The 12,866-nt window shown below is 50.1% G+C and overlaps 1 protein-coding gene and 1 pseudogene across 1 annotated transcript in view; one reads left to right on the top strand and one right to left on the bottom strand.

Annotated features, from left to right (window-relative positions):
• The window catches only part of URB1 (URB1 ribosome biogenesis 1 homolog (S. cerevisiae)), a 62,365-nt gene that overhangs the window by 15,948 nt on the left and 33,551 nt on the right, over positions 1 to 12,866 (bottom strand). Inside the window, exons 21-30 of the mRNA XM_023519717.1 lie at positions 12,272 to 12,451; positions 9,943 to 10,795; positions 9,255 to 9,456; positions 8,423 to 8,606; positions 6,271 to 6,329; positions 4,514 to 4,707; positions 3,407 to 3,517; positions 3,183 to 3,246; positions 2,328 to 2,499; positions 1,815 to 1,917 (exon numbers count right to left, since the gene is read on the bottom strand). Coding sequence (XP_023375485.1) covers positions 1,815 to 1,917; positions 2,328 to 2,499; positions 3,183 to 3,246; positions 3,407 to 3,517; positions 4,514 to 4,707; positions 6,271 to 6,329; positions 8,423 to 8,606; positions 9,255 to 9,456; positions 9,943 to 10,795; positions 12,272 to 12,451 — 2,122 coding nt within the window. The remainder of the gene's footprint in view (positions 1 to 1,814; positions 1,918 to 2,327; positions 2,500 to 3,182; positions 3,247 to 3,406; positions 3,518 to 4,513; positions 4,708 to 6,270; positions 6,330 to 8,422; positions 8,607 to 9,254; positions 9,457 to 9,942; positions 10,796 to 12,271; positions 12,452 to 12,866) is intronic.
• LOC111728858 lies at positions 1,451 to 1,569 on the top strand (annotated as a pseudogene).

Genomic DNA, 12,866 nt, shown 5'->3' with positions numbered 1-12,866 from the left:
GTGATGGGCATCACGCCGGCCGAGCCAATGAGCAGAGACGCAGAACACACACCTCGGGCCACCCCACCACACTGTCCCTGAGAGGCCTTCTTCGCAGGCCCGACTGGACTCATCACAGCCTTTAAGAACAGGTGGAAAGGAGACAGTCACTGCACAGCCTTGGACACCACTTGGTTTTTAAACTGTGAAATATTCTAACTACTGTTAAAAATGAATTAAATTAGATTTCTAATTCTGGGAAGATGGAATAGATGTATTTTCTCTATTTTTACTACAAAGTACAAATACTTTCTGCTCCCTGTGTCCCGCACTTAGAGCTGAAGAAGCCAGAGAGCCCGAAACAGAGAACGGGCACAGTCGAGGCCGGAGCGAAAGCCCGCGCTCCTCTAGTCTCAGGACAAAGACTGGAAAAACACAGCCTACAAGACAGAAAACGCTTAGGCGATTCCTGCTCTATTCCACCCAAACACCTCAGAAAAAATATGGCCCTGCCCCCACCCAGGCCCCAAAGGTGGAGTGGAGAGACTAGACATCTGTGTCTGATAAATATGGGGTTTTAGCCCCAACCTCAAGCTGAGGTGGCTCCGAAGAAGGCCAGAGTAGAGAGGTGGGGCTTTCCTCCCCACTGGGCAGTGGGACACGCCTCCCCCCCCAACCCCCGCCCCCGCAACTGTGTCTCAGAGGAGGCCACCTGAGGAGCAGTAACGGGCCATTCCCGCCTCTCCCGGCCAGGAAGAGCAGTGCAGGCGTGATCCATAAAAGGACATCATCAAACTGAAAACTTTAGCTCTGTGAAAGATCCTCTTAAGAGGATGAAAAGATAAACTACAGACTGGGAGAAAATATTTGCAAACTACATATCCAACAAGAGACTAACATCTAGTGTACGTAAAGAATCCTCAAAACTCAACAGTAAAAAAAAAATCCCATTGGAAAATGGGTAAAAGACATGAACTGACATTTCAGCAAAGAGGACATCAGATGGCAAACAAACCACAAGATGCTCAATGTCATTAGCCATTAGACATCAATGAGATATATATCATCACGCATCTGACATATCATCACGCATCTGACATATCACCAACAAAATGCACAAACCAACACTCGACCAACCTGAGAATCAGACCTTGGTCGTCACAATGGCATAAGAATTGCTTTAGTTCTTTCTATCTCCCCCACCTGCAAAGACGTCCACCCTCAGGCTACTGGACACAAAACGTATTTTTGCTGAAACCAAGGAAAACGCCAACTTGAGCAGCCTCTCACTTGTTCTCAAGGACAAAATCTATTGGCATTTGACCACCATCTACCTAAAATTCAGAAAAGACTCTTGTCCCTTTGTCCTTGACACCCAGATTAAAAATATTTTTTAAAAAATTACTGTATATTCAGAATATTAATTGTTACTTTGCTGAAAATCATTGGAATGAAAAATGACAGTAAACTAGTCTACGGCCACGCTACCCTGAACGTGCCCGATCCTGTCCGATCTCGGAAACTAAGCAGAGTTGGGCTTGGTTAGTAATTGGATGGGAGACCACCTAGGAAGACCAGGTGCTGTAGGCGTAAACAACAAATGAATAAAATAAGGGATTGTAAGATGACAAGGTCCTTGCAATCTGTGAGGTCAACCAAGGGTTGCCTCGCCTAAAAAAGAAAAGAAAAATCACGGTAAGGTAAGAAGGCAGCTGAAGATCATTTAAGAAAGAGTAATAATAATCATTCCATAAGTAATAGTCACCACTCTGTGGTTACCCCTGAGCCTCCGCAGCAGGAACTGCCCCTTCCCCCCACCCCCAGGCTACAATTACCTGGCCTGGTCAATTCACTGAAGAGATGAAGAAGGAAGCAGGGGTCATAAAGGCCACCAAGATCGGCTGTGCTCTTATCTTTAAATATGGGTTCCTGTGCATCCTGAAATAGCCGGAGATAGACAGACATGTATGTGCGCTTCGACTTCCAGAATGCAATGTCACATGAATGTTTACCCACTATATCTAGAGTTCAAACTATTTTGAATATTCAAGAACATTAAAAAAATGGTTCTGTAAAACACAGTGCTTGTGTATGACATGATATACTCATTGGGGGTCAAGTCATAAATGGCACAAATGTTGTGGTAACTGTGGAAGCTGGGTGATGGGCAGGTGGCTCTGCATCTTTGTATGTGGTTGGAATTTCACTTAAGAAGAAGTTACCAAACCACATGAAAAACCACGCTTACAGTCTACTAAAGCTGAGGTGCGAATGGAGGCCTTGGAGGGGAGGGCCCCACCCCCACCCTGTGCATGCTCCCCGCTGGCTCTGTCCAGAGCCTCCCGCACCTCAGGGGGCAGCAGCCTCCGGTTCTGGGGGAAGTGGAGGATGGTCCTCATCATCCGGTCCCGATCCAGCAGGCGAAGGATGTCCCCAACGCTCGGCTGCTGCCACAGCGACTTGCCCAGGCTCCTGCAGGTCTTGTGATGTTCCACAGCTGCGGGGCCCCACATCAGCACCCTGGAGCAGAGAGGGGGCAGACTGGTCATGGGGCCCAGAGCAGCACCCTAGAACTGGAGGGGGGTGAAGACTGGTAGTGGGGCCCCATAGCAGCATCCTAGAGCAGGAGAGGAGGGCAGACTGGTCCTGGGGCCCCACCAGGACAGAACTGATGATGATGATGGCAGTAACCACCATCACAGGTAGTGTTGTCAAGCAGCTGTCGCACACAGAGAGAGAAAGACGGAAAGAAAAGAGACAAACACAGACATAGCACATGCATGCACTCAGACAGATGAGGGAGAGTGGAATTCATATCCAGTGGGCATTCTTCACTCACCCCCTGCCCAATCCCGTCGCAAGTCACTCCTGCCTGAAGTACAAGGTTTTCAGAAAAATCGACTCAACTAGACACTTGTGGGGAGTGAGTATGAGGGCAGGTCCACCACAGACATGCACCCATCAACCAGCCGGGCGGCCCAGCCTATGCGGCGCCTGCCCACAGACAATCCCCATGGCATGAGGCCGAGCCTTCTGGAGCGGCCCACCTGGAGCCGCGTGTGAGCTAAGGGAGCGCTACCCATCCCACCTCTTTCTCCGAGAATCAAAAAGGAACAGGAGAAACCTTGGGAGCTCACTGTGCGGAGCAGCTCCATCTTGGGGAGGCGCCTTGTAAGCCTGGGGCACCCAGGCCCAAAGCTCACCTGAAGTCGATGAGGCTGATGCTGTTCTGTTCGTACGCCCGGAGGAGAAGTAAAATCTTCTGGTCTAGGAGTCAGTTGAAAGTTAATTTAGCAAGGTGACCCCTCCCACCCCATTACACCACCCGGTCCCCACACACTCCCTGGCCACACCAACGCCTGTCCTCAAACACCTCCCTGGTCACACCGCCCGCCTGGTCCCCACACACTCCCTGTCACATCCTCACCCAGGACGCTGAGAGAGGCGCCATAGGCCCCGAGGAGCACTGCAAAGTGGCCGTTCTCACAGACAGAAGGGCACAGCCTAACCACCACTGACATCAGGTCCACCAGCGCTTCTGGAAGAAAAGGACATGGAAATGCACAGCAGAGCAGGGGGACGTGCACGTTCAGAATAAAGGTAGAGAAGGAAGCGTTTTGGGGAACATTTAAAGGTCTGAGCAGCACTGGCCCTAGGGCTGCGTCTGGTCCCTTCGCCACCTTTTCCTTTTTCATGAACAAACACGTCTTCGCAATGGTCCCTCTTCCTTGGTCTTTGACAGGGCAGTCTCTCCCCACTCCCTCTTGCAAATTTTAAGCCAAAGATTTTAATATCTAATCATTTCTCTATGATTATATTGCCAAAATCTCTACTGTTCCTATTCCTGCCTAAATAGAAGGCTGGAGTCTTTTTACTTTTCTACTACCCACACCAGGAACTTGGGTATGGTCCTCTTCGACTTAGCAGTTTATTGTGGACAGACTTTGCAGTGATTTCTAATGGTCTGGGGAAGTTAATTCTGTCTCTTAACAAGAGTGTGGCTTCAGGAGGGCAGGACCTTTCAGGCCATCTCCCCTGATGCCTCCACAGCGTACACCACACGTGGGATCACGGGTGCTACAGGGACCCAGGACCGAGACAAAACTCGGCCTTCGAACAGTCCCCGAGCAGGGAACTCTCCACAGGGATGTTCAAACCCTTTGCCCTCGATAAAAGTTTCAATCCTCCCATTAAGACATTTCACACAACTAAACACCTTCTCCCCCGTCAGATACCCTTCGTGGCTCCAAACTCCCAGATTTTCACACTTGCCCATGATATGGCCATAAGACCACAAACGAAAGTTCCATGAGCCAGAACGGGCTTTGAAAAGAGGTCTGCATTTGACCATCAGTCAGAGGAAACACTTCCTGAGCTTCAATTTGACAGAAAAAAAACATTCTAATACCATTTTGGTAATGCTTCCTTAGCTCTGAAAACGTGTGGGCACCAAGCTTCAGGGAACAGCGAGCTCGATGAACGCAGGAGATAGTATCTGTCAGTGAAATGGTGGGGGGTGGGGGTCAGGGGTCACCTTTCACTGCACTGTCCGGGTTTTCCTCGTCCTCGGACTTGAGGAGGGTTGGCAGAAACAGGGAGTGCTGGGTGAGCATCATGTGAACCACTGGCAGCTGGATGAGCTTCGCGCACACAGAGCTTTCTGGAAGATACAGGAGCTGTAGGGCAGCGTGGAACGCCTTTAAAAATGCATGGTCCTGATACCGAAATCTAGGAGGCAAGAATCAAAATGGGAAAAAGCTTCATAAAGGGGAACTTTATTTCACAGGAAACAAACAAAAAAACTTTATTAAGAAAATCCTCTAGCGTACCGCAAAGCGGGGAATTTAAAGCGCATGGTGATACACTCATCATCTAGATTCTACTGTTGCCATAGCATCACACTGGCTTTGCCACGTACCTCGCCGTCCCCCATCATGCGGGACACTTCAGAAAACGAGGTGTGTGTGGGGGTGCGGCACATTTACTGACAGCACAAACACCACACAAACTTCCTGTCTGGCTGAAATGCCAGGAGGCAGCAGAACCGCTGAACCTGAACTGAGATGACACTGTCCCCAGCCCCCCGCCGGCTCAGCCCTTCCTCCTTCCTCCCTCTCAGCTGCTCAACACTCCCAAACGGTCCAGAAGCTTCTCTGTCTTAAATCCCTTCAGAACCCACTAAAAGAATGAAAGCATCTTGCTCCAGGAAAAAGAACATTTTTAGTCACATCCAAGAATGTTAAGAGTCACTTAGCATACAGTGGGCATTCTGGAAATACAAATTAACCACAGACCGAAAGAAAGGTCACCATTTCATGACGGTGATCCATAGCTATCGTTAACCCGTGAACCACCTTCACGTCCTTCTGTCCTCTTGGATAAAGCATTTTCTGTTTCAAGTTGATGAATAATCAGGCAAATGAAAATCACAGGCTCAATGACAGATCATTCTGTGACAACAGAGTCTGACCATATCGAGTGCTAGTGAGGACATGAGGAAAAAAACGAACTTTCCTACCGTGTTAGGTCAGCACGAAAACCCTGGGGAGCAAACTGGAGGTGCAGTAAAACGGAAGCTGCGCCCACACTAACAGCCAGCGAGCGCCCCTCCCCGAGAAAGGCTGGCCCGCGGACACTAAGAAGCAGGTAACACTCTCGCAGGAATGGGAGGAAGCACGGAAGGGGGGAAGGGCCGATGAAAGGGAGGTGTCATCCAGAGGGGACTGGCTAAATGCATTAACTGCGGTATGGTCACAAGGCAGAACACCCCACAGCACAAAAACGAATGACTTAGATGTACATGTGTCCACATGGGTAACTCGAAAACGTCTGAGTGCAAAAGAAGGACACATAAAGAATGATATATCTGTGTAAAATGTTAAACACACCAGACAACGTTATTTATTGTTTACAGACATACTGACATACAACCAGTTTTGAAAGCGGGCATGGTCATGACAAAGATCAACCACAGAAGAATGACACTTTCAGGCAAGGGAGGGAAAAGAATAAATTAGAACAAATATAGAAAACTGTCAGCATTTATTGAATCTGAGTGCAGCAGTATTAGTCTCCACACGTTTCTGGTTTTTAAAAACTATTTCGTGGTTTAAAGGTTGCTTCTCATCGCTGCTAGAAGCACACTGCATGCTGATAAGCAAATCGTCTAACTGCTACATCACACGGCTCATATCTCTAAAACTGGAGCAACACCACGCACACCCGGCGGTGCATCATCGATGAGAGGCACCCCCCTGACTGAACCGCACCAAGAAAATAAAACCGACTTACTTGAGTCCAGTCTTCACAAATTTCTGCCAATCACCAGGATCGACTTCATTAAGTGAACTCTATGAATAAAGTGACAAATATACATGGAACATCTCAATTTAGAATACAGAAGACAGAATTAAAATGAGAACTGCTCAGTACATGTGGAATATAGTTACCTAAACAATCTACAAAAGCGTGCAAGTATTTCTTACTTTGATTTTTAAAACTGTTTCGTTATTTCCGCTAGTAGCTCTGATATTTTATTAGCAGACCTATGATCAGCAAATGAGCAAAAGAAAATTTCTTAATGGTCCATTCATGTTTCCCTTTGTCTCCCATTTCAGACAGCGCGAACTGATCTGCATCACATGACCGTTTATGTACGTGACAGAACCTCCGGCCAGGGGAAGGCCACTGTGCCACCAACAGAGCTGACACAAGTCCACAGGCCCTGACTGACGTGGAGAAAATCTCCAAATGTGCTGCTGCGTTAAATCAGAAGAGCGGCTGCTCTGGAGGGAAAGGGACTGGGAGGAAGCACAAGGGAACTTCCTGGGAGAGTGAAAATCTCGGGCGGCCGTGTGGGCACCAGGGCATGTGCACTGTCAACACTGAACTGTGCCCTTAAGAGCTTCTATTTCACAATAGGAAAATACACCTCAATTAAAAGAACGGGGCTGGTGCGGGATGTCAGTGGTGAGGGAGGCTGGGTCTGGTGGGGAGGCAGAGAGTATATGGGAACTCTGTACTTTCTGCTCGATTTTGCTGTGAGTCTAAAACTGCTCTTTAAAAAAGTCTGTTAAAAAGGAAAAAAGAGAGAGAAAGGTGAGACACAGAGGGAGGCATATGCCTTGAGTACAAAACTCCCTGACAGCACAGCCTATCGCCTGGTCGTCAAGCCAGCCTGCGGGGGCAACAGTGGAGCCGGGCAGGGACATTCACTGCGACAGTGGCAGGTGGACCCCGCCCCGCTCCTCTGCAGCTCAGCTCTCTCCAGACTTGGGGACACTCCTCCTCTTTCTCAGTTCTGCCCTGTTTGGGTGCCTATGAGCCTTATATTCACAAACCTGTGACGTGATGAATTAAGGCTGAAATACGGGTTATAAAGTCTCTTAATACAACTAAGTAGGCACACTGCTTGATCTATAATCTACGAATGTACTTGTCACACTTGTTAACTTTCACCCCGGGTTATTTTTCTGAGGATTACTTTTTAAGTCTTGGGTTCAGAGTTTAAATACAAGTCACAGACTCTACGACTTTTAATAGAATTTTACACTGTGTACTGAAGAATAACTCACATGCCAGCTTTCGGAATGTTAATTATTTCCTTGCAAAAATATAACATTTAAAAAAAAGGAACACTTCAATAGAAGAGAATAATGGCCAAAAATAGCTGCATATTTCCAAATTTTATGAAGACTCTAAATTCACAGTCAACAAGTTCACTAAACCCAAAGCACAGGAAGCCTGAAGAAAACTACATTAAGGCACATCATAATCAAATTTCTTTAACCAGTGTAAAGAAAAAAATCCGAAAAGCAGCCAGAAACGGCTTAATATACAGAACAGAAATAAGAATGACAGATTTCTTATCGGAAACAATGCATGCCAGAAGACAGTGAAGCAACACCTTCAAAATGATTAAAGGAAATAGAAACTGTAGAATTTTATACCAGTGAAACTCTTTAACTCATTCTGAGAGCAGTGTTACCTGATCTTAAAACCAAACACCTTGCAAAAAACTAAACTTATAAACATCGCTCACGCACAGATGCAAAACTTCTTAATAAAATAACGAATCCAACAATATTTTAAAATAATACCTCATGATCAAGTAGGTTTATCCCAGGAATGCAAAGCTGGCTAACATTCAAAGATCAATTAATATAATTCATCTTATTAACAGACTAAGTGAAAAAACAAAACCATATAACCATCTCAGTTGATGCAACAAAGTGTGTTGACAAAATCCAACATCCATTCTGGATGTAAGATGGCTCTTCCCATTAGGGGTCATGCCAGCTGCCACTTTGCTTCCATGACACGGCCCCTCTCATTTCTCAGCAGGCCACATTCAAGCCACTTGGCTTAGGATGCATCTGTAAACCTTGGTCTTTTGCTTTCTTAAACATCTAACCAAGACTCTAAGAAAAGATGAGACACCTACCAACAGCTGATTTAATCTCAGCAGCATTTGCCTCTCTTGCTCCTGGGTGCTGTCACTGTCTTGCTGACGACTGAAAGACGCAATCAGCCACTTTACACAGGACTCCAGCAGAGTCTTTTTCCAGGCACGCAGCTTTTCTGCCGACCCTTCCAGCACTGCCGAGACAGAGTCAGCCACGACCCAACTGCAGCAAAAGACATAAGTCAAAGAGTGAGAGGGGATGGATGGCCAAACACCGGTACCTTTATGTATAATCCGACATCACAATGGGCCACAAGCCCTATGCTACTCAAGCACAGGAATCACAGGTGTTCCCTGCCTCTCACTCGGATATCAGAATTTTTATTAGGAGAAACAACACTAGCACACCAGAAAAAGAATATGTTATCTAAATCAGGCCATCTCAACCTCAGCAATACTGATATCTGGGTCAGATCGTTCCTTCTGTTAGGGGTGATGGAGTGGGGTAAAGGGGAGCTGTCCTGTGTGGTGCGTTATAGGATGTTTAGCAGCACCTCTGGCTTCCACCTTCTAGAGGCCAGAAGCAACACGCCGCACCCATGTTGTACTAAAAAACATCAGACATTGCCAGCTATCCCCTGGCGAGGGCAAAACCACCCCAGTTTAGACCACTGCTCTTAGGGAATCAGAACCAGCCATCCACTTACAGAGTCGTACTCACTCCGGCCAGGATGGCTGAAAGACTTCTCGTAGGAACTGCCTTCTGATAAGCTGGCACGACAGATATGCGGCCATTTTTCATAAGTTTCTAAATACTCCAGAGAAAAGTGAGGCCGAGGGAAAAGCCATCAAACGATCTAAGCCTTCGTACCTCTTGTGACTGTCTGGAGTCTGAAGCAAGCTGGGCAAACGGTCCATGAGGACACTGAGGTCCTTGGCTCTTGCAAACGGGACCAGCTGGGCCAGGATCTCCTGATGCAGCCCAGGCTCGGGGGGCCCATCGGCACTCAGCAGCCTGGTCTGCAGGTGCCTCCACAGGGCCCTCCTCAAAACAGGAACGACAGCAGAGGACACTGGGGCAGAGACAAAAAGAGAGGTGGTCACACGAAATAGTGGCAAAAGAAGGGGCCGGGCCCAAGCTGCCTCAACTCAGCCTCAACTCACCAACGTACCTGATTGGGGACAGTGGGACAGGACGGGGCAGTCACTCCGAAGGACTCCCTCAACCTAACGAGGCCCAGCCCTGGTGCTGACCCTTCCTGGGCTCGAATGGCCCCACCTGCTGCCCACCTCCTCCCCCAGCCTCGCGTGGTAACGTGGCGTGATGGGAGCTTGGGGGCAGCACCTCCAGCCATTAGCCAAGAGTCTGGGGTGGGGGGTTCAGTAAGACTCTCTCATCTTTCTCAATCTCCAGAACTGAGTCAGAAGCTGCAGGAAAAACAGAACTAGACCAAACCGAGCACAAGAAGCTCCAGAGTTTACAAATGGCCACGCAGTTCCGCCTCCTCAGCCCACCCGACTTAAAATTCCCAGCTTCCCACAGCCACCCTTTCCCATACCTCCCACTGGGCGCGTGAACGGGCCCCGAGTCCTGCACTGGAGGTACACGTGGATGAGGGGCAGGAAGTCGTCGAGGCCCTCCTGCAGGCAGAGCCCCGCGCTGGCCTGCCCGCACCACAGCTCGAACCGCAGCAAGTGGGTGCAGCTCTGCTGCAGGAGCAGGGCCGCGATGCCCAGGGCTGCCTGCGTCCGCCGGGCCAGGCAGTAGTCGAGCAGGTCGACCTTGACCACAGGGGCCAGCACAGGCTCTCTCTGCAGAGAGCGGAGGAACACGCTGTCCAGTTCGTCCACAGCCAACGTGGGGAGCAGAGTCCCTAGGCCTTTCACGTACTCAGAGGCCCAGAGCTCGCTGCTCGGCAGCTGATCCTGGGGGCTGCTGGTCAACAGCTGGACCAAGGTCTTGCCAAGAGCGTTCAAGCATCTCTCTTTCCCCGTGGACTTCATGGGTCGGTTTGACACCAGGTGGGCCTTGGGCAGGCTCAGCAGGGCCAGGGTGACCTCGCGGAGCTGGGCACCGTCCATATAGGCGTGCAGCCCCTGCAGGGCCTCCAGCTGCGGGAGAGTCTTTGGTGATGACGTGGCCAGGCCCGCCTTCCTGTTTCGTAGCTCCCTCAACACGCTCTGGGTGATGGCCTCCGAGTACCTGGACAAGAGGCCCAGCTGACCAATGCCCTGGAGAATTGGGGCACTTGCCATCAGCAGCTGCAGGACCCCTGCACTGAGGTGGGCCGCCAGGAGCTTCACGAGGACGGGGCTGAGGGTGTGCGGAGGAAGGGCCTGCTGCTCCAGGGCCAGGTACCAGCCCTCCAGTGTGGGATGTCTGAGGATGGCCACAAGCACCTCCTCCAGCGTCTGAAAGACAGTGACAAGGCACAGACCTCGCAGACGGCCAAGGCCTGCAGGAAAGGGGCAGCAGTTGCTGTGGGAGCCTTCGCTGTGGTGAGTAGGACAGAGCACAAAGCGGTTCCTCAGCCATTCCACTCCCAAGCCTGCATGTCAGTGCCCTTCTCAGGGGTGCCCACAGCACCCCAACCCAAGCCTACTCAGAACCGTATCCCACTGTCACGCATCTCTTCCCCTGAATGACCGTGCAGGCTGGACTGCGACATGGTCAGTGCCCCATCCAGACCGCAGGTATCTGACGAATTCAGCCCGAATGAATTTACAGCAGAGCAAAACTGCTCTCCACGGTCACTCAGTGCAGGGGACGGGCTATGCAGAAACGCCAAAACGTGACAGATCATCTGATTCCTCCTTAGCAGCCCTGCCCTCCTAAATAAATCTGGCTGAGGGACATGGGGATCGACTGACAAATGGGGCACAGCTCAGAGACCCTGTGTGTGAGGAAGGTGCACGGGACTTAAAGCTGTGAAGGTCCACAATCCAGAACTGAAGGTGACCCTGTCTCTAATCTCAGGAGAGCTGGGCCCCCCGTGACCCCTGAGGAAGCAGCTCGGACCGGCCACTGAGTAAAACCACTGAGCAAAGAGCAGCTGAGCACCCTGTGCTGGATTAGAGAATAATTTGATTAAGTCATTCTAAGTGGCCTCACTGAACATGAATCCTAGTCAATGAAGTCACACTGATCCCTGGGAACAAGAATTTTCTTTCCTTACTTACTCTAGAGAGGACGAAAGAGAAGCCTATTACACTTTCCAACTGAACTTTGCCAATTAAAAAAAAGAAAAGCTCGGATCCACATTAGGACTGCTTTGCCCAGGTCGGCCAAGTAACAGGTGGCCCTGCGCCAACAGACACCCCCCAGAAGGTCCACTTGAAGATCGAAGGAAGACAGCCGCAATTAGACTGTGACATGAGGAACATGTCTGTTTCTTGAAGCCAGTAAAAGGGGCAAAATGGCAAACTGTACGAGAGAGATTCGCCCTGGCCCACTGAAAAGCCTGCTTCACAGAGGGGGGCAAGGCCCACCCTTCTCAGAGCCTGGCGCATACTGTGTAAGTGCACTGTGAAAGGCCGCACCCCCCGCACAGCCTGCAGGCAACGCAGGCTGCAGCTTCTTCCGAGAAGATATTTACGCCGTTTCTCAAGACACTCACGTCACACGGCATAAGGGCAAGTGCTGCAGGGAGAGTGAGTGTGAGCACAGGGAGGGACTGGGACGATGACCTTCACCCCCAAATTACACTGTGCTTATCTCGGGGTGGAGAAATCGGGGGTGGTTTTAGTGTCTCTACAGTTTCTTGCCCTTCCCTGTTTTCTGACGATGACCACAGACTTGTTTTTAATGAGAAGTGGAGGCAAAGCCCACGTCTGGAACTTTCGAGGAAAAGGCTAGCAAGCAGATGCACAGAGGAAGGACGGTGGTACCTTGTCATTGGCCAACTCCAGTGAGGCCATGGACTCCATGTCCAAAAAGAGGTCGGACTCGGCCTGCGCAGCCTCGCATCTCTGCTGGTTCTGGGCATCCAGGTGCTCACAGTGGATGACCAGGAGCCGGAGGAGATCCAGGTGGAGCTGCAGGAGGGGTGGCCCCGCGCTTCTGCCCAGCTGTGAGGATGAGAGCCACATGACCCCTCAGGCCGGGCGAGGGCTAACCATCACCAAAACAGTCACTGCCAGGCCCCTCTGTGACCAGAAGGTACGAGGCTGCCGTTAACGAGGACGGGGGAGAGGCTGGCTAGAACAGCAACGGCTCGTAAAACGGCGATGACCTCAGTCATTTCCCAGTAAGGATCCTAAATCTTGACAAAACACACAGGCTTATTTTGACTAAAACGAGGGGAAAACCTAAAATCTAACAATCTGCAAACCACATCAGGGACAGAAATCTCACCAAAGAACTACTGAATTAAAACACGAGAGAGGGGCCTGGCCTGGCCACGCCGTGGTTTCGGCCCGCTGTGGGAAGGACCCATCCTGAGTGACGGCCACCCCAGAGACAAGGTTTGGCTACATCTGGCTC

Source organism: Pteropus vampyrus, unplaced genomic scaffold (assembly GCF_000151845.1).
Source record: "Pteropus vampyrus isolate Shadow unplaced genomic scaffold, Pvam_2.0 Scaffold233, whole genome shotgun sequence".
In the NCBI taxonomy this organism is placed as follows: Eukaryota; Metazoa; Chordata; class Mammalia; order Chiroptera; family Pteropodidae; genus Pteropus; species Pteropus vampyrus.
Note: the sequence above shows the minus strand (reverse complement) of the source record. Positions and strands in the feature narration are given on the sequence as shown.